At 34.8% G+C, this 27,053-nt stretch overlaps 1 protein-coding gene across 3 annotated transcripts in view; it reads right to left on the bottom strand.

Annotated features, from left to right (window-relative positions):
• CACNA2D3 (calcium voltage-gated channel auxiliary subunit alpha2delta 3) overlaps positions 1–27,053 on the bottom strand; it is a 563,616-nt gene that overhangs the window by 263,331 nt on the left and 273,232 nt on the right. For all 3 annotated transcript variants that reach the window (XM_060688326.2, XM_060688328.2, XM_060688327.2), the window contains exons 6-9: positions 17,632–17,763; positions 15,472–15,532; positions 14,957–15,107; positions 7,742–7,816 (exon numbers count right to left, since the gene is read on the bottom strand). In XM_060688326.2, coding sequence (XP_060544309.2) covers positions 7,742–7,816; positions 14,957–15,107; positions 15,472–15,532; positions 17,632–17,763 — 419 coding nt within the window. The remainder of the gene's footprint in view (positions 1–7,741; positions 7,817–14,956; positions 15,108–15,471; positions 15,533–17,631; positions 17,764–27,053) is intronic.

The raw sequence follows: 27,053 nt of genomic DNA, 5'->3' as shown, positions 1-27,053 counted from the left end.
GGGGCAGTGAAGCAAAGAGAGGCATCCTGTGAGGTCGAGGAGAGTCGTAGCTCTCCTGCCTGACCCAGGGTTTCTTTACCCTTTCAGCCACAGCAAGAAGAAGAGGCAGCTAAAGATGGCTGCCACAAAGCTGGGACAACCAATGAACAACTAAGACTGCTGCTGGAGCGAAGTAGGTGAATAGTGTCTGTAAATGGGAGAGTGAATTTCCTTTTGCTTTAAATTCAACCCCAAGGAACAATTTATTTCTTTATTTTATTAAATTTCTATACTGCCCTTCTCTCAAATAATTTAGAATTATTTGCTCAGAATTATTTGTAAAAGCAACGTCTAAGCATTCTGAGAAACTACCAGACCAGAAGTGAGGGACGTAGGAAACAAACATAATAAGTTTTGAAATATATGGAAAATATATTCAGACTCTTAAACTGGGAAGATGTGGTACTGGGAAGGCATTTTAAAATGCTGGAATTTATTTATTTATTTATTTATTTGTTCAACTTGTACGCCACCTTTCTCTGAAGACTCAAGGCGGCTTACAATGCATTTAAAAACCATATATAAAAACATTAAAAATTAAAACATTAAAAACAATTAAAACCCATTCACACCATTCATGGCCGGATCTCGCCAGATTGCAACAGCGAGATCAACGGCCTCAGGCCTGCCGGAAAAGCCAGGAATCATTTACTTACAAAACTTATTCTGCTTTTAAAATTGTTCTACGACTAAATGAATGCTTGATTAGTGGCAATACTGAAATTTAAGCTAAGAGTGCCACCTGCTGATGAAAGGAAAAATTAAAAGCCTGGGAATATCTACATGAAGGACTGTTAAAATATCTATTGGATTACTTTTAACTACCCTATGACTACTAGAGACCCAAGTATGAAAATAAGGAAGTTTTCTTAACTAAAGAGACCCCTGAATGTTATCCTAGAAGATTGAACCTGTAAAGGGGATGTAAAGAGGCTTTCAACAACTTTTGGAATTATCTAAGAGATAGAGATCCAAGAGAGGAATTTGGGAGGCGAGTTTTTTTTCAAAAAGCATAGAAATTAAAGTATTGAAGTGGGTAAGAGATGATAGATAGATTATTTTTCTTCTGTTGTTGTTTTGATTTGCTTTTCCTTTTCTCTCTCTTTTTCTTTTTTTTAAGTAGGTGACATGACTAGAAATTAGGTAGGATAGAAAGAAAATGTTTTTTAGTAAAAGGTAATATGATTAAAAGTTAGAATAAGTGATGAGAGAAGGGGGAATGTTAGTGTATACACTTTTATATAATAAAACAAAAGTAACAATAAGAGAAAATATGGAATAATTGAATAATGACAGATTGCAAATTATTATAATTGTGTATCCTTATTAGAAATATATAAATTGATTGAATTTAATAATTATGATTAATTTTACTAGTTTTATTTGTATTAGAATTAGAACCCAGGTGCCACAGTGTTCACGCATTGATTTGGTATGTTTGTAAAAAATAAAAAAAACTTATATATATATAAAAGAATAAGATGCAAGTGACAATTATTTTTGTTGGACCCAAAGATTAAGACAACACTAGAAAATCTTTGCTCAGATTTGGTGGCATTGATCTTCAGAGCTGATCTCCAAATCTCAACTTTCATAATTCAAACTATCTATTTCACCAAATACTTAATTAAGCAATGAACACTAGAAGAAAGGAAGGAATAATCTTGGAAACTCAGGATAGGTTCTGTCTAAGCGTGATCTCCTAACTACTTTGGATAGAGGAATAATCAAGCCAGAACACTGTACAAAACAGAATATATTAAAAAAGAAGTGATCACTAATGCTGTTATTTTTTAAAAGTTCCATCAAAAAAGGTTGCTAGAAATACCTCCCTAGTTATATCACTGAACAATGGGAAGTCAGGGAGTCTGCAGAATATTGGAGAAAGAGCAATACAAAGAAAGGTGGGCTACTTTTTAACTATGGTATGTATAAGGATCCTGCATCTCATCCATGAGAATATCATTTAAATATGAAAGCAATTTGGAAGAAAGCAAATGGAGTGAGACTGCTTTAGAAAAGTAGAAGTAATTTCTGGCATAGGCCTAGCATCATGATCTTGTCAAAAATGAGCAACTCATCCATCTCAAAAAGAAGACACAATCCAGATATTTGAGCTATATGGTAGGCTTCACGGAGAATTGTAACCACATTCAACCAAACACAATCTGAGGTTTCATTGTTCCAAGGATTAAACATGTAGACACAGGTAAGCTTCTGATTCCATTATGGTACCCATTATTTAGGTACACTGTCTTCTTAATTTCATCTGGAAATATTTAAGTGTGTATCTGCATGTGGTTTAATGTATAAAATGCAAATTGTGGTACTGTTGCCTTAAATGTAGAGTTGCATTAAATCATATAGTCATATAATTCCTAAGAGGTAAGAAACATGTAATATGGAGTTTCTCAAACATGAAAACTTCTTGGCCTGAGTAAACTTGTATTAACCTAGGCTGTTGCACATGTTTGTAATTTTGCTGAAAAAGCACAGACAATGATAAAACACTGTCTGCTCTATTTCCCACTTTGAAAAGGGGAAAAAAGGAATGTTTTACAAATTGGCATACTGAAAGGCAAGACCAGCTTAATAACAAAACCATAAACAAGACTAGTACTGGTCTATAAGAATAATGAGAAGAAGACATTTGTTTCTATAGAAACAAATTACAATTGCACAGGCAGAAGGACATGAGCATCCCACCCTACCGAAGAAAATTGATCAATACTTTTTTTCATTTGTGCACTACACCTTGAATGGGACTGAGATACTGGCATAATGCGCGAAAAGAAATGTATATAAAATTATAGTATTTAACCTCAGTTGGAAATTCCTCTGATACAACATAAGTTGCATTTTTTTAAAAAAAAAATTAGCATTTTCAAACTACAAAAGAAACAAAATATATTAATAAAACATTATGAGGCTAGGTGCCCTGCTTATTTTCTAAATTTGTACACATGCAAGCTATTCATGTAAACATATCAAATACTTTAACTTTTCCCTGTCATATCTGACACTAAACTTGCCACTGAGCTCATTTCATTACAACAGTTCATTTGATTCAGATGTTACTTAAAAGCTTTCTTTGCAAAACTGCCTACTGCCAATAAACTGACAGTACTCACTGCTAAAATGAATACAATTTAAACTTATATTATATGGAACACAAGAAAAGCACACAAAGGTGATAAAAACCCTGCACCTGTGAGCAAAGCAATTTGATATGATAACCTATTATCTGATATCCTACATATTCTTGATATATTTCTATACCGTTGGATCATTACTAACAAATTAAGAGAAGTGAGATATCTAACTTTTCTCTCCCAGCTTCAATTTCAATGATATGTGACCAATAGCAAAGAACAAGTTAGGATAAGGAGATTGGGCAGAATAAAATAGTAAACTTTGGTTACCTGGGCCGTAGCCCCAATTCAAATAATGGTTGACATTCATTTAAAAAATGGGGGCAGGAGAAGGAATATTTTAAGACTAATATATCTGGGCTGCAAATATATGAGTGCTTACTAGATGGCAGGAAAGAGAAGCAGGACAGTTCAGCTGCTTGCTCCCATCTAATAATTATCTGGATTTTTACTGCCCCAAGTGAAGTAGCCTTAAAAGGTGTAATGATGGTGCTCCTAAGTCTAATTATAACTTTGAAAAGCTAGCCACTCTCTACTAGAAGCAATGGATGCATTTTTGATCCCACTGAATGTAATTTTCAAAAATACATTTTATTTTGGCAGATAATGTCAAAGATGTGAACAGCAGGAACAAGTGGACATGCAATGAGACAATAAAAACAGAAGCCTCATTTTAATGTTGGCTATTAAAAGCCAATTCAAATAAAACTGTCTTGGAGACTTAATTTGATACTAGATCTCTCAAACAATTCCCAATGAACACCTTTGCAATGCATTCAACCCACAGACCGCTTTTTAAACAATAAAAGCAGTTGCATTTATTTTTTTTCACAAAGCTGTTTTGGAAACTGTTCCCAATTGTCTCAACATGTGAATGCATGTGTGGTTGTCTTACTTTCCTGCATGTTTTGAAGCACCTATTTCAGTGACTTTAACAGCCCAATTAGATGCTTTTCCTATGGAATATATTCTGAAGTCTGCAATACAGATCTCTGTTTACCTTGAGATTGCAGTGTCTGCTATAGCAAAGAAAAAAACTTCATTTTTTGAAAAAAGTTTATTATTTTATTTCTTATACCGGTAAATATATTGTAAATGTATATTCTCTTATCCATTTACAATATATTTTTAAGAAATAAAATAAAAAACTTTTTTCAAAAAAAACCCTTCATGAATGTTTCTTCACTACATTTCTACTCAACTCCAGAATGAGAGAACCAGTTTTCCCTGAGCTGATATATTTTCATGACAAATCTACTTATTTACATATACAGAATTTGCTAATATACAGAATTGGACAGAATTTGCAAATTCATAAATTATAAACACTCTAAGCAGGTTGTATCAATTCAATAATCACAATCCCAGAAAGTTGATATCAAATTAAAACAGAAAATGCCTTACAATTACAGTGAAACACATGCAAGTTTTGTAGATGCTCATCTACAAAGCTTGTCAGAGGAAGGGGGGGGGGTGTTTCCCCATTTTAACACCTTCTTAACTACTAAACCAAACTGGCTCTCTTTTTTTTCTTAAGGTGAGAAGTCCTTGGTCCTCTCTGAGCTTGGCTGTTTTCTTGCAGATGTTTCATTACCCAAACTAGGTAATATCAGTGTATTGATATTATTTGATTTGAGTAATGAAATGTCTGCAAGAAAACAGCCAAGCTCAGAGAGTATCAAGAACCCTTCATTTCAACCCTGAGCTACAAATATTCTCTTTTATTTTCTTGTGGTATCAGAAAAGATATACATCAATTATCTATTTGCACCATATTCTTCAAATATACTGATTGCATTATTTTATAAATTTTAAATTTGTTTTATTTAACATTTATTAGTATGTGGTATTTATTTTTAATCTATTCAGGACAAAAAGAAAACTAGTATATAATTTAACATTCAATATGATTAATATTAATAATGGCTTGTCCCTCCCATATATACAATTGGAAAATTAATTACATCATTTAAATATTTCAATGAGAACTTGCCACAATTAGCTCTAGCTACATCACAGGCCAAAGATGTAACAAACTAACAATGACTTGTTTGCCCATAATGTGAAAGAGGAGGGAAACATAGCTCAATGTTTACATGCAGAAGGCCATAGGTTCAGCTGCTTCTGTAGTTAGAAAATCATGGAGAGATAAATAAGAAAAGTCTCTATTTAAGAATTTGGTAAATCACAGTTAGAATAGACAACAATGGGCCAGAGAGGCATCTGTCTTTGGATAAAACTATTTACCTGCTTCATAGAGAATCAGTATGGGTTCCCCAGCCTATTTAACAGTTAATTCACCTAAAGTGGCTGGTTGACATTCTTACACACTAGAAATAGGTGTAAGATGACAACTTTCTGTAAACAGAGTTATTTCAATTGGGGATCAGTTTATAGCCCAGACGTGCCACAGGGGTGGTCATTTCAAAAAGAAATATATAGTAGAAAGCTCTTTGCATAACATAAATTGGAAGATTTCAACCACTGCATCTAAATCTCCACAATGGCTCCAAAAGATCACCTAAAGAGAAGTTAATGACTCTTGTGAATTATAGAAGAGTAATGGATTAAATAGAGTTCATTATTTCAATCACCAAGGAAAAAATTGGCACCCTGCTTCTCTCTAACCCTTTTGCAGTACAACATTCTTGACCAAAAAAAAAAGTTTTCAAGCATGAATACCTACTTATACTATCAAGATTTTGCTCGTTTGTAAGAAATCCTATATTTAGATATCCTAAATCTTTAGGCCTTTTTATACTCCATGTATAAAGAAAGGAATTTATTTGTTTGAACATTTGTATAAATCTCAACATGTTCATTCCACCCCACTTTAGTACACAGTTACTTAGCTCAGTAAAGGCCTTAAACCCACTCCTTACTCTTATTAGCTGCAGCTGTAAAGGCATTGGCTGAAATGTTCTGTTTCTGCCAAATATTCCAGACCAGTTCATGTGTATCTGATTGCTTGCACCACCCTTTACTTTGCTTACATTCTGATACTGAAATCAATTATCTTCTGGCAGACAACAATGAGCACAGGGCAAAGCTATTTCTGGAAATATACAGCAAATTGATTAACAAGAACATTTGCAAATTTTATAAAAAAATATTAGAATAAAATAATTCAAAGCTAAGAATGGTGCGAATCAACTGACATCCACAGACTATATTATACCTTCCTTCTGGAAATTACATTTTAAGCAGCATTCTTCTATCACATATCACTTTTATGTGCTTCTATGCTTCCAAGAGACAGACATTTTATTGTCTATTCAACTGACCTATGAATTCCATGACACCTTCATCAGAATGTTCAGGCTTATTGAAATAGGCAAGCAACCAACCCATTAAAAACTCAGAGCAAAACTTTGATACTCAATTATTCAGCTATTTTGCAACATTTCAAGGATAGCTGAAAACACTGGTTTATATCCATGAATCAGCATTCTCCCTAAATCCACAAAATGCTAGATTTTTAAAAGCTGTAGCAATTCCAGCAGGTACAGAAAAAGCAATTCAAGGTAAGGATAGTCTGAAATTTTTCATCCCTGGGGGAGGAATGGGGAGAATCGGGGATGATCAGGGACTATTCTTTGAGGAACCTACCTGCCTCGGAGTTGTGTTTGCTATGGGCATATTACTTGGAAACCTGACACCAATGCTGTTATTTTATGTTTAGCCAAAAAAATCCACTACCCATCATTGTAAGAATTCAAAGCTTGTTGAAAAGATAATTGTATTTGTCTTACTTACCATCAAGCTAGTTCATAAATAAGATGAGCTACTTATGCCCAAACTGGTAAATAGTATCATTAATTCCCAAAATAAAGGTAATAACGGCAAACTTAAGATTTGTTAGATAGATTATGTGAAGAGAAAAATGATTGCTTTACCCAGATTCACATTACAGCAAATTTCTAGCCTACAGACTGAGTTTTCTCAAACTGACTAATTAAGGCAATTCATTACCAAAAGAGATAAATTTCCAAAAGTCTCCCATGAAAAATCAGTTTGGAAGCATTGTCCCACAGCTTATTTTAGAATAAAGGCAAATCACTAGCAAAACCATTTGAGAACATTTATATTGCTTTGTTAGGAGTTGAAGAAAATGACATATTTCCCAAAATAAAATGGAAAAACATCAGAAATTCAGGATCAAAGAGAATCACTGGGAAATGAATGGTGGCTGGTTATTTTATTTTATTTTTTACCATTTTGATGCTTACTGTGGTGGTTTTCATAGGGAGGCTGGGAACATTTGTACAGTTTGGATTTTAATCAGGACCTGGAGAAGAATTTTATGGCTTCTCAAATTTGCCTTTCCTTTAAGACAATAATTACCAGAATGAGCATTAGAAAGCTTTTAAATCTTGTTTCCAGACCTGAGTCAAACAAACCAGTGACAACTCGCCAGACAACCATTTTTTGAATGTGCAGATGGAACAATTCAGTTAAATTTATATGCTTTAATTACTTCAAATGAAATCCAGCAATATGCCTCATATGCAAAATATTTTCTGCTTTAAATAATTATCATTTTCTCTTACCTCTTTGTTAGCTCTATCTGCTTGTACTAAAGTTCCATTCAAGCATGGTTCTACATAGTGGAGTTCTTCATTATACTGCAGATAACAGAAGAGACATTTAACATAAACATCTGAAAAATATAATTTAAGATAATGAGAGGAAACATGAAAAAAAAAAAACCTAAGAATCTATTATTGAATTCATTGCTTTTATTCACATACTTTAAATCAGGGCTGTCAAACGTGCAGCCTGTGGGCCAAATGCGTCACTGGTTGGCCATGCCCACATCAGCTTTAGTGAAGCGGGAAAAAGTTATGATACATCACATGACACCACCGTGATGACACGAGTTTGACACCCTTGCTTTAAATGTACTACAGATAGCCCTCCACTTAGTGGTATCCCAATCACTGTGACATCACAAACCATATACAAAATAGGACCCTGGAGATGACATTTCCTTTTGTACCAAAAGCAGATCTAGTGGAAAAACATGACTGAATTTAACTAGATACTTTGGATATTGACTGACAACAACTTTACAGGCTGAAAGGATCTACAACCCAATTTAATTTCTTTTTTTAATTTGAGCTCTCTTAGCAAGTATTTTTCTTAATGTGCATTAGATTACATAACAGTTCCATCCTAAATGGAACAAAATTATGGGGCTTTTTGAGTCTCCTTTCCTCTTTGTGCTCCCTAAAAATCTACTCTTCAGGATATAGTAATAGACTTGATGAGTCTACTAGGGATTTCTTAATAAAGAATAGAATAACAGGTCACCTGGATCTCTTACAATATGTATGGCCAGCTAAATTTTCCTAAAAGTATTTTTGGGCTGCCTTAACTCTTGGTGACTACATGAGTCCATAGAGTTTTTTTGGCAACATATTTTTTTTTAAGGAATTTTGCCAATGCCTTCTTCCTAGGGCTGAAAGAGAGTGACTGGCTCAAGGGCAGGATATCCTTCTTTGCACAATCTCCTTCTTTCTAGGTAAGGTCTTTTAACCATTAAATCAAACTAACTCTCTATGTCAAACATTACTGAATACTAATCATTATTTTTATATAAGTCCACTTACTTCAATAAAATTTATTTTGAAAGAAGACTTAGTTTCATAATGATCTCTTATGGACGGTCAGTGTATGAACACATTTTAGTTCTGATAGACCCTGTGCTCATTCAGCTCCCATAATATAATATAATATAATATAATTAATATAATATAATAATAATATAATAATATAATATAACAATATAATATAATATAATATAATATAATATAATATAATATAATATAATATAATATAATTCTTCTCTGTGCATTCTCTATGAAGATGACATTTGTTCTCAGAAGACTGACAAATGCTCCTCATTCCAGAAATAACTCTAGAAAACAATGTTCTATATTTATACCGTTTAAAATATTTTATAGCTGCAATTAAGAGATCATAGCCATGATTCCCAGCAGAGCACACTCAAGTAAATGTTGAGAGGCACAAAATTCTCAAAATACTTTTTCCAGTCAAGTCTGATGGCATTTGAAAGGAAATGATACATTTGTTCTTCTTGCACCAATTCAATTTGATTTTTGTTTTAAGATTGTTTAAAGAGCAGTCTGTGAACTCAGATGATCCAGTTGTATGTCATTCAAAATGAGAAATCCAAGTCTGAATACAGTTTAAGCCACTTTAATATCTTAGCATAATGAAAATGTAAATTTCACTTTGAACACTCTGACATTTTTCATTGCACTGTTTACCATTCATTCTTTATTTTTTTAAAGCTATAATTACTTAAGAGCTAAATTTTCTTCTTGTGATGTGGCATTATCCTTCCTTCCTTCCTTTTACCTACCTACCTACCTACTTTCCCTTCCTTATCTTCATTTCAAGGATGTTTTTTTTTTCTAATGCACCTTGTAGCTGCTCCATGTTCAACTCATAACACGTCCCCTTCCCTGTGGTATTTAATGTCAGAAGCAATTTCAAAGCTGAAAGGAGAGAGTTCCAGTGTCAGTTTTCTCGTTGCCATAAAGTCTTCTCTTTGTCACAACTATGTTGCATGTCCATCAAGCTATCAGTTTCACTACAGTATTGTTTTACCCTGTCTAGTGGCTAGTTTACATGTTTCAGGAAGGACCCTTCTTTCTCAATACTTTTTAGAGGTACCAAGAATTGAATTAGAAACCTTCTCTCTGGCAAGTTGTACTATTAATGAATTATAACCATTTTCTAGTCAATCATTCCTGAAATAAGATGAATTCATACTCCCTTCTTTTAGCTTGGCAACCCTTACCTAGAAACTTGAATGAATCCTACAAATCATTCTCAACTGAGCTAAGACTACGTCTCTCAAGAGTTCTTCCATATTATTTTATTTTATTTCATTTTATTTGTTCGCTTGTTTATTCAATATCTTATAGCTGTCTACCTTGAGCAAGTGACTCTGGGCAGCAAACAATCATTTACTGCACACAAATTCAATAATAATCAATAGGCTTTCTTCTGCTCCATTTATTTTTCTTCTGAAATGTTTTCTATGAAAAACTTAAATTAAATTTAGAAAAATTCTGAGATCATTGTTCATTTAAGAGATAGCCTACTTTTCTATAAAAACATTTTCCCCAGGCAGAATTAGCACTCTGTTTTATGATAACATTGTTAATTTAATGCTTGACTTAGAATTTCACTTCAAAGCAAACATTTCTTTTTCATCACTGCAGACATTTCAGTTCATGCACTGCCGATCTGATCTTATACTTAACTTAAACTACAGAAAAGCAAATGCATACTTTAACAGTTCCTTTGGCAATGCAATCATCTACAACAGTCCATCAATTTTATATAGCTTTTGCAATAAGTAATCCCTGAAAGACACACCTCTTTTTTGTTGTATTATCTTTTTATGGTTATTTTATACACTGGACTTTTTGGTAACTTTATTAATGGATCTTCTTAGAAGAAAAATTATTGGCAGATGAAATGAAATCCAGGACACATAAGACAACAGAACTGTTTAACTATAGGACTGGAATAGTATTCAATACCACCTCCATATTCAATTATGCACTGGTTGGGAAGGAGGCCTGGGGTTGCATGAGAGGTGTGTGCAGAGATGCAGTGTGAGTCAAGAAGAGTACATGGCGGGGGGAGTGGAGTGGGTTAGGAGAGTGGCTTGGTCACAAAAGGTCAGGGATCGTGCATGGCTGGTGGTGTGAGTCAGGAAAGTGCATGTGGAAAATGAAAGAGGTGCCACAGGGAAGGCCTGCAGGAGTAGCACAGGTCAAGCAAGATGTGTAGGGATGCACAAGAGATATTGCATGGGTCAGGGAAGGCATGTGGGTGTGGGTTGGAGAAGACATGCAGTGAAGTGACACAGGTTGAGGGAGAATGTGGGGAGTGCCGTGGGCCAGGAAAAGCATGCAGGGATTTCTTCCTCCCTCCCTTCTTCCCTTCCCTTCCCTTTTCATCAGACAAGTGAATGGCTGCTTCTAAGTAGGGGAGGGAATAAGGGATTGCAAGATAGGCGGGGAAATTATCACAGAATGTTGTAAAATGAAGATCATGTGACCACAGCAAAAGCACAGTAGCAGCCAGTAACACTGAAACAAGAACAACTTTCCCAAATTTTATTTCCTCAGGAATCATGGGCCCCAGATTTTGGACAGATTCCAGTTAGTCCAAGGGTTTCAAACTTGCAGTGTCACATTGCTGTCAAGTGACATTTTGTGATGTTTTCCAATTTGTGGAACTGGGGTAGGTGTGGCCTGCCCTTGACACATCTGGCCTTCAGGCTGCCAGTTTGACACCCCTGAATTAAACCATTTGGTTCAAAAAGTGTTGCCATATGATGCACTGTGTCATCCAATTAAAAGACATGACAATGAGAATTTTAGCAGTACAGTATATAGATTATAGAAATCTGTATCTCTTTCAGCTCTCAAAAATGTGACATAAAATCGTCCACCAGGAGAGTGATAAACACATGTATTATGCATATATAGAGGAAATCCTTGTTGAAAGGCTACTCATCCAGCAACCATTCAGAGTTACAATGGTGCTGAACAATGGGTGTTTACAATGGGTACAATGCAGCCATTTCAGTGTGCCCATAGTCATGTAATCGCAATTTGGGCACTTGGCAGTTGGCTTGCAATTTCATCATCCTGCAGTGTCATAATTGCCATTCATACCCTTCTTTGCCAGGCAATGGAGAAGCAATGGAGAAGAAAGCAGGAAGCCTCAAATGGCAATCATTTGACTACATGCCGCTTCAACTGTGCAGGGTTTGCCTAATGGAGGTAACTGGGACTACTGTTCAGTAGTCCCAGTTACCTCCATTATGTAAACCTCTAAACCATTGCATAAATACAAACATGTGGTGTCACACTTTACTACAATGTCGGATGGTGACAAAGTTGCTGGTCCCAATTTCATACAGAAATGACAGAATCAATTCCATAAAACCAAGATTTGTGGCCAAACCCACACCACACCTTTGTCTAGCAGTTCCTATAGAGATGTGCAAAAATGTCTTCTTTGCACTATTAAATAATCAATCTTTCACTACAGTTTTACTTCTAATATTAATTTGGCTATGCTTATAACCACTCTAAATTGGGTCCGATAAAATCCCCAGAATGTTTTGGATGGCAGCACTTTATATTATTAAGACATATATAGCAAGAAGCCAATGTAACTGGGTTTAGGGGTAAACCAACCATGGTTTTCTTAAATGAAGATTATATTTGAACTGATGTCTATCTAATAACATGTAATTAGTTTATGACTGAACATGAAAGATCTGGAACCAGCTTGCAAATGGATTTCTATGACAGAAATTGGAAATTGTTCGTCCATCTGAATTCACAGACAATTGATAGGCTGTTGTTAAAACCGAAACTGGATGCTGTGGATTGAGAAATTTATTTCAGAGATATTGTGATTTCCTAAATTGTGAACTTCCACTAATAAAAGTATAATTATTAACTATAGATGAATAAGGGCACTATAATGATATATGTGACATAAATTTTAATGTTTCCTATCTGAGAAAGTAGATGTGCTCTAAAGGTTTCTGAAAGTATATTTCTAGTAATTATAGAGTAGTAATATATATTTAACTGCTTACTATCTCTAAATATTTGGATTCTTAAGCTACTCCATAACATGCATAATTGATTTAAGATTGTAGAAACATATTATTAAGAAAATGTTTCATTGTGGACCAAGAATTAAAACTTATTTTAATAAGACCTTCCAATCTAAACAAATAGTTCAAAAAAGTATTATGAAAATAAATGTAGCTTTTTAATTTTTAATTAATTTGTTACATAGCAATCCTAAATACTGTGGCCATAAGATTATCCCTCATAAAGTGAGGCTAAAGATTCTAGCCTTGGAGAATATTTGATGTTCAATTCTCCCTTCGACCTTCTCAGTCTCGGTGACCAAGTACTGATGGAAGTGGAACTGTACAACCTCAGGTGAGGATTCTCATAAATGATTCCTTCTGACCTTGCCTACTTTGAGCCCACAATTTTGAAAGCCTCATCACTCAAAAAGGCACTGAACCTTGTCTTTGACCTTAGAGATGGCATTAGCTCCTTGGAGCACTTGACTATACACAGAACAAGTTTCCAAGGCATTATTATAAGATTAACAGTTCAGCAATTTATGAATGTAGTGTTCTGGACATGTTTGTTTACGAGCAGAGATGTTCCTTGTATTTCTCATGTACTATCCTTAAAACTGGAATGTTTATTATCGGGCCAATCGGTACCTGTTAATGACCAATTGACAGTAGAATTCACACAAGGATTTATGTTACTCCTTTTATATATATATATTTATTATTATTTACATATAAGTATATCAAACACAGTGTGACCGTGCATATGCAGTATTGTCTCATTTGCAAAGATTTATGTTACTCCTTATCTCTTCCTGATTTAAGTGCAGAGTCAGTCTCTTAGAGTAACAGTTAGGACCTTTACTCAACTCATATACAAAGCTACAGTGTTGTGTTTCTTCCTAGAAATCTATCTATATGTTGCTTTTTAGTGATTTCATATTATTGTTCTGACCAAGGCTTCCTGAGACAGTAACAATCACATGCTTAGTTCCAAAAACCCTCTTTTTATTTCAACGGCTGTGAATTATGTTCATTCACAGCCCATAATGAGTCCCAAGCAGTTTGTGAATAGTCCAACAGAAGTCTGCCACAGTCTTTCGGGATAAGGCTGATAAGCACCCACCTTTATCTCCCTTGAAACACTGCCAAATACCTAATTGCCAATTAGCTTTGCAAGGCCAAACAGAGCACAAAGTCAAAATGGAGCTTTAGAGTTTAAACCGACCAGAACAAACAAAGTTGCTTCCTGCAAAGGTTCATGTCCCTTTGCTCCTCCTTTATGTCTCATGGGAGCGGCCAATCATCTCCAAGCCTTACTCCCGAGTTGCCACTTTTGTCTTAACTGTTCTTGCCTTCTGGCAGCTCTACGCATGCACGCACTGGGAACAGGCTCCCCCTGTTCCTGTCTCACTGATGTCAGACTCTGGAGGCTCCAGAGTCAGCACATAACTCCCAGATGGCCCTGGCCCCATCTCTGCCTCCAATGCAGAGCCCTCGTCTGAGCCTTCCCCAGACTCCAGAACTGGCCCATGTTCCTCCCCAGCCTCTCACTGTCTGACTCTGCTGTCAGCTCCGCAGGCTGCCGGTGGACCACAACAATTATGAAAAGATCCCATGTCTCCCTTTTCATGATTATCAGATGTAAAGCAATTCACTGTTCTCTAGTTCACTGTTCTTCCACTAGTGGGTATATATGCTCAAACTGCCTTTGATCACTATCATACAGAAGATCTGGTTTTTGCTTTTGGCTCACCTGGACACAAGAGACTCAGAATAATCTGCCAGTTTTGGACTAATAAAATAATATTTTGTATCTACAGTTTCCTTGGTGAATTAAATTTGCTAAAATATTTCTTTATTTATCTGTTAAACTCCAGGCAGTGATATTTTTTTCTTCCAACTCTGAAATATTTTGTTATATATAAATTGCATGTTGTATATTAAATCTTTTAATTATTGTTTTGGTGGACACTATAATTGTGCACTGTTACAAGTTACCCTGAGTTCAAGGATGTCCTTATGTGTATATAAAGAACCCCAGAACAACACCAGTGAAAAAAGAACAACTTAATAAGAAAAAGAACATAGAGATACTCACAGCAATTATATTAAAAAAGTCATCATCTCCAAGGGTATCCAAAATGGAAGATACTGTTTGTTTTGCAATAGTCAAGCGAAGTCCTTTCATACTGCCGCTAACATCAACTAAAATGACAACATCTTTAGGAGAAGTGGCTGCCTGAATATACCTGGATGAAGGAGAAGAGCAATAGGGAAGAATGTAAATTGAATTTATTGGAATCCACATTCAGGGCCACTGCTAACCAATACAGGACATTAGGAAATTAGGAAAAGGCATCCCTGCAATGGAAGAAGGGGGGAGTCTATGTGAGCAACCTTTGTCCAGTTACAAGTCAGCTATTCCTGTTTGTCAAGATCTCACCTACCAGCAGATCACTCACTTTTTGTTCTTTTGCCCAGAAACACAAGTGGCACTGACTCCCTGCCTTTTGCTAGTTGTGCTCTCCCAGTGCAGGGCACAGCTTGAACAACTATGCAACAGTGGCCCTTTCTATCAGCTTAACTTTTCTGAAATTCATAATCATGACCTACCATTTTCGATTTCTGCAATCAAATGCAATGACTCCATTTTCATCTGGCTCCCATTTAATTCCTGGAGTGGAAAACAATATTATACCATTAGAACTCCCAATGTATGTTTTCATCCTTGAAATTGCTTTTTTTTAAATTTATTGACCAGATTGGCAAGCCTAATCGAAAGTAAACTCTGTTGTTTTCAAAGATATTTAATCTTAATCACCATGGCTGTCTTTCCATCCTTCTCCAACAGCTCCGATACTGATGTTTCTAAGATTGCTTAAATCCTGCCAGGGCAAGAATCAAAGACAAAAGGAATTTCTCTCCTTTCATCAACCCACCCATTTGTTGACAAATAGATATGTATCAGTTTCAGAACTAACACTATATACAGATTAATTGGGAGTAAATCAAAAGCATTATGCCATCTTAAAACTGTGTTATACTAATAAAATATTTTCTAGAGCATGATGGAAAAGCCAGTACAATCAAATCAAATTGGTACCTATATTATCATGTCTGCTGGCAATAACCAATTTTGATTTTGGTTGAATTGTTTTAAAACAAGAACAAATACAGAACAGTCTTTAATAATTAATGCTGTTACAGCTTTACTGTCCATTAAGGGAGCTAGAAAATAACGCAGTACAAGAAATCAATTCATTTATCAGCTATTACAGTTACTCTATCATTGTGAAAAGTATGTCTTGCGCTAGATCAATGTTGTTTAAAAGTGTACGAAACGTTATTTGTTGAAAAATTACTAGTTTTTAAAAAAAGTCTAAAGCATATTTAAAGACTATTTTATTCATATTTAAGCTTCAATTAATAAGTACACAACTCCTAATAGATTATCGCCACATATACAAAGGTCTTTCTTTGGGACAACAATAATGAATACATACATTTAAAATGTTGTATCACTCCATAAAATTCTATTCACAAACTATGTGAGAATTGTTGTTTTGTGTGCTATATCCTTTCTGATTTTTTTTATTCTTAAATTTCTCTTTATTCTCATTGTATAGTTGATCAACGTACTTTTAATCAAAATTTAAAATAGGATAAGAATCAAAATATTTTTTTCTAGTAGGATGCAAGTAGAATTCAATGCTTTACCTAAGAAAGCTAGCCTGGGAGCACCAATCATATGAAATATTTTTATCTTTGACTCGATCATTTCCATTGCTAATAATTATTATTTATACCATATTTAGATGGTATTTCAATATGCATGGTATTGTATCTATTTATTTCATTTGTTCTCCTTAAATTATGAACAACTCTAATTATACTTCAGTAATGTATTAGTAATTGTGTTAAAATACTGTGATTGCCCACGTTTTCAACTTAAAAGATTGTGTTCCCGTTCCAAGAAACCTAGATATTCACAGGACATACAGTATATAATCTGAATAAAAGCAAAACAATATTTTATTAATATGTCCTTCATTTATGACATTCCCTCCTCTGAAATTACTACTAGAAGCAGAAGGAGGTAAAAGTTACATTCAAGCTACTTATGGACAGAGTTCTTCCACCCATATTACAGTATTCTCACGCTGCCAAAGCTTCCAGCAGAAATCAGCAGACGGGGGAATCAGATTTAACTAGTTAGCAAAATCATTATTTGGCAGCAGAAAAGAAATGGCATGGTAACATTTAAGGTTATGTATAAAAACTAGGAAACAGTTAAGCCCCTCTAAATGCTCCCTTTAAAATATTATTTTTAGTTATGAGCTTTTATTGTCACAGCTGTGGAATCAGCACTACTGCAGCCTTAAGTCATGTTTTCTAAACTCCTAAGCAAAATTAAAACTTCCTTTCTATTAAACATTCAAATACTGTTACAGCAGGGGATCTGTCCTAAGGGTTTCAGCTGTTTCCACCAAGAAAAATAAGGAAGTTTGCTGCTTCAGACAGATTTGGTAGTAAAAGAAACAAAAAGTCAAAAAAGGGCCACTGAGACTGATCTTAAAACTCCTTGGCTTGTTGAGGTTTTTTTCTCTTTTCCAAACAGAATTGATTTATTATAATGGTGAAATACTTCCACCAATTCTGCCTATATTGCCCCATGCCATAAGTAACTGACTGCTGCTACTCTTTTAGGAACAGTAAATAAATGTATGTAATAAAAGGAGGACAGAAAAGAAGCACATGCATTTTTTGTTTTACCTGGATACTGCCTGAAAAATCCCTTTGCACTTCCAAAGTACTGCCATATAAGGGAAGGGTCATGGCCAAAGTTGTCAACAAACACTTTGTTTAATGATTCAGACCAGTAAACTCCATTCACAATTGCAGGATCTGGAAAAAAGAAAAGAAACAGAAACAGAAGTTCTAGTGTAAATTAGTTCTGGACATTAGATGTTTTAAACTAGGATCTGAAAGCACTTTGTACGGCACGTCATAGACTTCAAATGATACCAAAAATCAAAAGAAAAGTCTTCTTCAGCATGAATGCAATGAGTATTTCTTTTGAGGGACTTCTCTGAATCCATCTATTTTTAATTTCATTTCATTTAATTGAATATTGCCTTCCAATTTTTGTCATTCTATTCAGGCATTTATTGAGAGCATTTCTTTACTAGTGATTTATTACCTTGGCATTGTTGTGGTGATATGAAGACTCTTCATTCAGCAATGACTGAATGATGTCATTAAATTGCTTGTATGGAAATGCTCTGAAATTACCATTGTGAATGTATGCATACAATATTTTGATTTTCTTGTAAACCATTCAGAGATTTTACTGGAATGAATAAAGAGAAGAAATATAACTTTACTGGAATGAGAGTTAACTTATTACTTCTATTTTATTAGTTGCTAACTCCATCAGGAAAAGGAATTTTACCCTGGAAAAAGTTCAGCTGGAAGCAAATTTCAGTATTACTCTCCACTGAAATTCATGAAGGGATGAATACTAACAGAAATGTTCTTTCTTTAATTTTTAAGGGCTGAGGATTGCAATTGAATGGGAGTTACTTCACTAAAAGAATGAGCTGACTGGAGCATTTGTTTTTTCTTTTCTGAAAAACATCCTGCACACTTATTGAGGTAAGAGCAAAATAATGACCACACAATGCCTAGAATGCCCTTGTGGCAATACCATCTTGACTTAAATCCCATGTCATTGACATTTCAAGACTTCATGATTTTCATTACCAGCTCATTAATTCTAGTCTTATCTTCTCAAAGAAATACATGAAAGAGGCCTCAGATGCATAGAATTCTGGTTGCTCATGGAGTTACAAAATGCTTACAACCCTACATTGCCACAATGGATCAACTGGCAATTTTATCTATCCGTGTTATAAGCACAGAAGAAACCTGATTCTCTTCTGTACCAGAGGTAATCCTTAATATTAACATGTGGAGCAGAGAAATGTGGCTTGCACCATCATTTGATGCAGTAGTTTCATTTACTTGTAAACTAATGGCTGGTTTCATATTACCTAAGTTTAGTGACATCATTTTAATGAAGTGGAAAGAGGTGAATTGTTTTGTATGAGAACATTCATCACGGAAACACTGGGGATGAAGGCACAATGAAATGTCTCAGCTGCCTGTCTTTGAACTAAACTTTCATCTAAATATTTATATTTACAAGTACATAAAGACTATAAGGAAACATTCTTCTTAGAGAGAAATGCCTTTATAAATAAGAGAGGACATGAAAAATTGAAGCTGCCAATACTTGAGACATCAAGGCAGAATCCTACATATGTCCCAACCATAGTTTTGACTTAAAACAAACTGATGTCCCCATACATTTCCAATATGGTTAACAGGATATCTATCATTAATTTGGAAGGAAAAGAAAAAAAAAACTATTGATATTTACTGTCTGAGGCATAACTGCCAAATTCCTAATCTTATGCACAAATGACATTTTCATATACACAGTTCATGTATCTATCTTCCTGCATATGTTCTACCAGCACTGGAAGCAGATATTTGATATATGAACAACAATTCCAGATGTTCTACAGTTAGGAGCTAATCTTTCCGCTCTTCATTTCAGAGTAGCTAAAATTCTGTGCCAAGAACTGAACAGTATGGCACTGTTCTGGTTTGATGCAGAGGCCAGGAAGAGCTACTGTGACCACTGGTCTACTGCCAAATAAAACATGGAGAAAGACGAGTTCCAAACCTCTACATGCTGAGAATTGTTGTATATTTTCCTTTATCCTTCTGTTAGAAAATATGTGCAAACTCACAAAATGAATCCCCAACACAGAGTTTTACCTCCCCAACTGCTCATAAGTTATTGAATATAAATAGGCAAGGGCTTTTTAAAAATATTATCACTGACACATGGAAGAGATACTCTATCTACAGTTTTAGCTGCCTCAATTCTTCTACAGCCATAACAATAAAGAAAGTTTCAGCCAGAGATAATCTTGATCTTTATGACGTCAGCTTAACACGCCCAACTTGACTTAATCTAACCATGCCAAATTCAACTCATACACATGAGACTCCATCTTCACTGGAAATGGGCAATGCCAATATCTATGTCCCTTGAAAACATTAAGCCTCGTGATATGCCTTCCCTTTTAATGGATCCTGAATGCCTCAAAATATTTAATAATGCTTAATGTTAATATTTTCTGGTTTAGAATATGCATTTTACCATGTTGTGAATTTAATTATGACTGATTAACAAATCATCTTTAGTTGTACTGTGTTGTGTTTAGATAGCAAAATCTCCTAGCTATAAAATCCCTCAAAGAAATATTGAAGACTATGTTTAAGGAGTTGATTGTCCTTGCTATAATCTTCTTCTATAAACTACATTTGAAAAAGTATCTTTATTTTGTAAAATGAAAATGTAACTTATTAGAAAAGGGGCAAGCAGTGAAAAAGAAAAACTATTCTCACCCTTCCTTTTGATATATTACAGACTTATTAATTTTAGCTTCTCTGGTTTTTCTTAAAAGTGATCGTGAATTGCTTTTCCCAGAGAGGTTTCCCCACAACATTTCAAATAAAATTAGAATCTTTCTTCTATCGTTTTGGTAAGGCACATGTTGCAATCTACAATTTGTTTCCCTGCTATGTCTGTTGCTGTATTGTTGATATTTAATGAAACAGGAGTTGTGTACAAACAGGTACACTGTCAGGAATCTGAAATATAATTCCCAAAGAATAGTCCAAAGGCATGTAGCAATTAAAGATCTGTCATAATAGTCTTGGCTCTCAGAAGTGAAGGTGAAAGAAATGATGCGAAGAGTTGAACTTAGTCTGAAATAAAACAACTGAAGAATGTTCAGAATGAAAGTTCTTCAATCAGATATTTGCAACTTTACAAAATTACAAAAGGCAATGTGTGAAAACAAAATAATTTAAATAATGGCATCTCAGTTCAGGTTAGTTTGATGTGCAGAAATATTATTTTGCTTTCTAAGTACAGTCCTTTCTAATTAAGTGAAATAGTTTCTTTTTTTTTTTTACATTTTTCAAGCTTTACCCAGAGCATACTGGAATCTACGCTTAAGAAAAATTTTGATCAATGGCAGTTTTACCAAAATTCTTCAGAAAAAAGCAGTGAAGTTGATGAGGCAACTAGAAACTAAGTCCTATCTTAAGAAACTGAAATGTTTCCTAGTAATGAAAAGATCGAGGTGTTTAAGATATAATTTCCCAATTATGTGAAAGTTCAACATGGTTTTTTTTTCCTTTTGGATACTCATTGTTCCAAAGTACAGGCTGTATTACAATAGGTTTTAATTATGAGTAAAGAGATTCTGATTGAATATTAGGAATAATTTTTTAATAGTAGGAGAAGTATGATAATGGCACTAACTGCTCAGAGATTTTATGGCTTCCCTTTCTAATGGATATATTCAAATAGATGCTGTCAGGGATATTTTAATTTGAATGCTTGCATGGAGCAGGGAGTTGCAGTTTATGGCATAACATTTTTCATCCTCTTATCTCTTCTCATAGCTCCTCAGTATCTGTTTCATATATGTGAGCATATGGAATCTATTCCTTACACAACTGTTATGTTTTGACTGAATCTTCTCCAGGTCAAATCCTACTAGCAAACTTTTTTTCCTTTATTTTTCTAAATTTAAGCTTAATATTTCCCACCGATAAGGTATGGCCTTTTCTACAATCTGCATCTGGACTGCACTTCTCTAACTTCTGTTCATCATTATGTGATTTATTTGGTTCTGTTGTTTTCATCTGGTGATTTTCACATTCATGTCAAAACGGTCATGGAAGAAAAAAATGAAGTAGCAAGAATGTAGCAACGTTCTCTCAAAACTCACAAGGAATGGTGTCCCCTCCCCTCCCCCATTTTTATTTAGGTGGCATTGTGATAGAATCATTATTCCCTGTGGTCCTTGGCTGCAAAAAAACAATTACAATTAGGTTTTTTTTTTAATCTGAAAGTAATTTGTAATGTTAATAGTTTGTAAAATTATTACAGAACTCATTATGACATGCAGTAATAACACCTTGAGAATCTGCTGTGATAGTTGAAGGCACCAGGCTACAAATCAGGAGACTGTAATTTTAGTCCTGCCTGTCACCCATGCCAAATAAATCAACTATGAGACAAGTAACTAAATATTGTCCCTGAAAAAATGAAAGTATGAAAGAGCCATGGTAGCCCAGTGGTTAGAATGCAGTACTGCAGGCTAATTCACTCCTCACTCCAGGAGTTTGATTCTGAGTGGTTCAAGGTTGACTTAGCCTTCCAAACTTCCGAGGTCAGTAAAATGAGGACCCAGATTGTTGGGGGCAATATGCTGACTCTGTAAACTGCTTAGATAGGACTATAAAGCACTGTCATATGATATATAAGTTTAGGTGCTATTGCTATTCTGTCAAAAAAACCAAGTGGGCATTCACAACCAGGACAATGTCAACTTGATACCTGAATATGAACTTCCAAGATGGAAGGTATCCAGTGATTGGCAAAGAGCAATGATTAAATTTAAGTAAAACTGTTGTTCATTACGTATTTGAATAAAGACAAAGGACATCTGGTTATTGAGGAATGAATGTCAGAATCAAGTACCAAGGTGAACATCAGATCTTTCCCAGACAGCCAAGACTGGAAAGAATTAGTCCAATGAATAAGAATTTGAACTTTCTAATTAGTCTTTATTATATGGACTATAAAGTTATAAAACAAGATTAACAATGGTTACTTCTAAAATAAGACACCTCTATAGAGAGAATTAAGTTGGCAAAACTCTTTTCTGTTTTTTCACATTCTTTCTATAGAAAAGAAGGGGTAGTTTCCACCCGCTCATTGTTTTGGTAACTTGTGAAAAATAACTATTAACTTCATGTTATCAAAGAACAAAAGTCAAAACTGACTTTTGCTGACATTCTGAGAGTCAGCCAACTGAAACAGACTGGAATGGGTCAGTTCACACTAGAGGAGCATCAGATCTTCTTTTGCACAAAAGAAATAGCATAGACATTATTAACAAAAGGTCTTGGATAGAATCCTTCAACTGGAATTTTTATTAACAAAACAATGCTTGAATAGCATAAACATTGGAATGGTCTTAATTTCAATCCTAGTCAATCCAAAAAATATTATAGAGCTCTGTATATTCTAACAAGTCTATGCTCCAAACAGTAATTCACAACAGCTTATCCAAATAACAACAACAAAAGGATATTATACTACTTATAGGTGCTTGGAATGCTAAAGTTAGAAATAAAATAGCATCTGGAATAATGAGAAAAGTTGATCTTAGTGAAGGAAACAAAGTAACAGATCTGACAGGAGAGTTCAATGCCTATACTTAAAGGGAAAAACAAAGAGAAACTGGAGTGAAATTTAATTGGCTAGAGATGAAGAAGCTCTATTCAGTCAGGAAAAACAAGGTCTGGTGCTGTCTAAAGCTCAGATCATAAATTTCTTCTTTTTAAAAAATACAAATTAAATTAAAGAAAAAACAATTAGAACAACAATATACAATCTCAACAAAAATCACATAATGATGCAATTATAGTAAATAATAGTTTTAAAGAATTAGATCTGATAAATGGAGAGCCTGAAGAACTCTAGATTTAAATCCCAGTTGTCAATAATGATGAAGCAAATAAAATATCCTGAAATGCAAAAGGCAAACAGAAAAGCAACACAAACAAGATGGCTTTCCATTCACATGTTGAAAAGAATTAAAGAAAAGGAGTGCAAAAGGCAATGTAGGCAGAAGGAATTTTTGGCCAATTAAACGCCTAGACAAGCAAGGACAGGTAATATTATATCTAAATAAGCAATGCAAACTCATGAGAATTACAAAAATATTTAATAAAATTTACTGAAATTAAAGGAAACTTTTACTCAACAAAGGGCATGATTCACGCTACCCCCCAAAAAAATGAACTTGTTTCATGCACTAATAAGATAGTACTCAAAGATTTTGCAATTCAGAATCCAACAACATATACAACTGCAAGATGTATGTGTTGGATTTAGAACTAGCAGAGATACCCCAAATCACATAGTTAATATCCAATGAGTAATTAAAAAAAAAGGAAGGTAATTCCCAAAAAAATGTCTAGTTTTGCTTTGTTGATTATTCAAATGTGTTTCACTGTACAGACCACACTGGATCACTGGAAAGGGCTAAACAAGAACAGCAGCAGCAACAGAATGTCTTTGAAGTGTGGCACTGTAGAAAATGGTTGAGAATAACATGGACTGTAAAAAGAATAATTTATCCACTGTTACATGAAGTAAAACCAGACTACACATAGTCAGTACTAATAAGCAACCTAGAGATTAACATTCTGGACATATCAGATGAAAGAAAAACATCACTGAGGGAAAAAAATCCTATACTTTGGAAAATTAAATTAACTGAAGAGATGAAAAGAACATAAGATGGCTAAATAATATGAACAATGACACAAGCAAGAGCTCCAAGAAACTGTTATTGACAGACTATCTTGATGAAATGCTGCATATTCAGTTACAGGGAATCAGAAGCAACGAAATAAATTTACATATTCATATTCATAGAATAGAATAGAATAGAGTAGAATAGAATAGAATTTTTTATTGGCCAAGTGTGATTGGACACACAAGGAATTTGTCTTTGGTGCATATGCTCTCAGTCTACATAAAAGAAAAGATACATTCATCAAGAATCATAAGGTACAACACATAATGATGGTCATAGGGAATAAATAAGCAATCAGGAAACAATATCAATATATATCGTAAAGATACAAGCAACAAAGTTACAGTCATACAGTCATAAGTGGAAGGAGATGGGTGGTGGGAACGATGAGAAGATTAATAGTAGTGCAGACTTAGTAAATAAGTCTTAGTAAACACTTGACAGTGTTGAGGGAATTATTTTTTTAGCAGAGTGATGGCATTCGGGAAAAAACTGTTCTTGTGTCAAAATAAATATATTTACGAACTCTGCTGAATTTCTGTATATGGCACTTTACACATGTTAGGCAATATTATGTATATAGAAATAATACAATAACAATACAAATCTAGAAACAGGCAACCTGAATGAGAAATGAGAAACACAAACCAGCAGTAGGGTTCTCATTTCTCAAAGCATCTTTTATTGTAGTATTTTTTTCAGGATAATGCATTTTTTTTAAGGTTATTTTTTTTCATATCAGGAATTCTCTATACTTGAAACCTGAAAATATATAATGCAAGCAATCCTGACTTGGCTAAACGAATCTCCAAAGCTCAGCCACTTTATCACTGGAAAAGGGAGTGCAGCTGAAAAATTCACAGCAGTGAACTGTGAACAAGCAGGCTATTAATTTAAACAATGGAGCAGTTTTGTAGGAAAGTAGATTTGGTAGGAAGCTATTATAAGTAATGGTGCCCCAAAGAAAATAACTCTGCAGAATACAAATAAAAATCTATTTCTACTTGTGATAAGATTAGATCACTCGTTGAAAGAAAGCTGCTGCAGGAAACATCAATATAATTTACATTATAGGTCATATCTGCAAACTGCTGCTGGTCATTGAAACTGATGCCTAGGATTAAAGCTATTACATATGCCACCCATTTCAGTACACCAGGAAAAGTAAGCTAGGATATGATAGTGAGGACGAGAGCTATAGACTTATTTTATTGCATTAGTGCATTTTTTAAACTCTTTTTTCAGCCTCCCCATTCCCATTTTAAGGCAACTCTAAATAAAGAGATGCACAGGATTGATGTCAGGCCTTTGAAATAGACTAGACTAGGAAACCAGTGGTAATGCTCCTTTTAGTTTAAGGTAACAGAGTCCTGCATGTCTGACTGTACCTCCCTTCCCTCCCTCTCTACATTCCCTTCCCTTCCCTCCCTACATTTCTATCTTGGACTCCAATTTCTTTTGTCTAACCATTGCCTTGGCTGTGACTGTTCCTCCTGTTCATCAAGATTACTTGTACAGCCCATTACATGCCATGCACATGGCCAGACCATCCTACAAAAGGATGCCCATTTTTCACAAATGGTCTACCGTATTTTTCAGAGTATAAGATGCACTTCCCCCCCACAAAAGAGGCTGAAAAATTGGGTGCACCTTATACTCCGAATGTAGCTTTTTCAAAGCTTTTTTTCAGCCCTAACAAGGCGCTAGCAAGTGAAGCGATCTACCTCCGACTCTCAGCTGTGCTTTAGAAGCTTTTTCAGTGAAGCGATCTTCCCTGCTTTGCCTGCTCCCTCCGACTCTCAGCTGTGAAGTTTTTTTTCAGCCCTAACGAGGCCCTAGCGAGTGAAGCATGGTTTGCCTGCTTTTCTCATTGCTTCTCTCTCAAAAGATCAGTTGTGCTTTAGAAGCTGCTTTTTATCCCCCAGAGGGGGATAAAAACCAGCAAACTGATGTGCTAAAGCTGACCAGACTAAGGACGCTAGCCAGATGAATACCTAGTAGCAGATTTTTTTCCGCCTATTTTCCTCCCCAAAAACTAAGCTGTGTCTTATACTCCGGTGCATCTTATACTCCGAAAAATATGGTATATATCTCCTAAATAAACAAAGAAATAATACCCACATGTATAAGTTTCTGGGAAAAGCTTTGCATCTTCTGTTCTTATCTCCAATAGGCACGCAAGTCCTCCATGGAGTGCTCTTTGGCACTTTAGATCTGCTCTGAGAGGTTTAACTAATCGACTTCCCTGCCTATCTTTTGATTTTTAAAAAATGATGATACTATTCTGTACGTGACCATATTTTTAGAATAGTGTTCTGGTTTGGATTTCTTCTTTATATTTCTACAGTTCTTCATACTCCTGTTATGGAAAGTCCCCATGTCTATTAAAGAGAATAAATTTCTATTATTCTTCAACTTCCCAACAGATCTAGCCAATCATAGACAGATTTACATAAATAGACACACAACCAGAAAGAGGCTGGATAGGAATGAAGGAGGTTGCTATGCTTGGCTAAAAGACTTGTGGAAAGTGTATTTAGAAGTGAGTGTGTACATCAACATGAGTGTGTGATGTGTGTTGAAGTTTGCAATGTCTGTATTTTTAGTGTTATACTTTGTTGACGTGCAACCTCCATGGAACTCTGGGAATGAAGCAATGTAATACCTGGAATAAGTTCTACATTGTCTCAGATGTAGGCACAGATGCAGATT

Source organism: Pantherophis guttatus, chromosome 2 (assembly GCF_059756535.1).
Source record: "Pantherophis guttatus breed Tessera chromosome 2, ASM5975653v1, whole genome shotgun sequence".
Classification (NCBI taxonomy): domain Eukaryota; kingdom Metazoa; phylum Chordata; class Lepidosauria; order Squamata; family Colubridae; genus Pantherophis; species Pantherophis guttatus.
The sequence above is the reverse complement of the archived record's forward strand: the minus strand, read 5'-3'. Positions and strand labels throughout refer to the sequence as shown.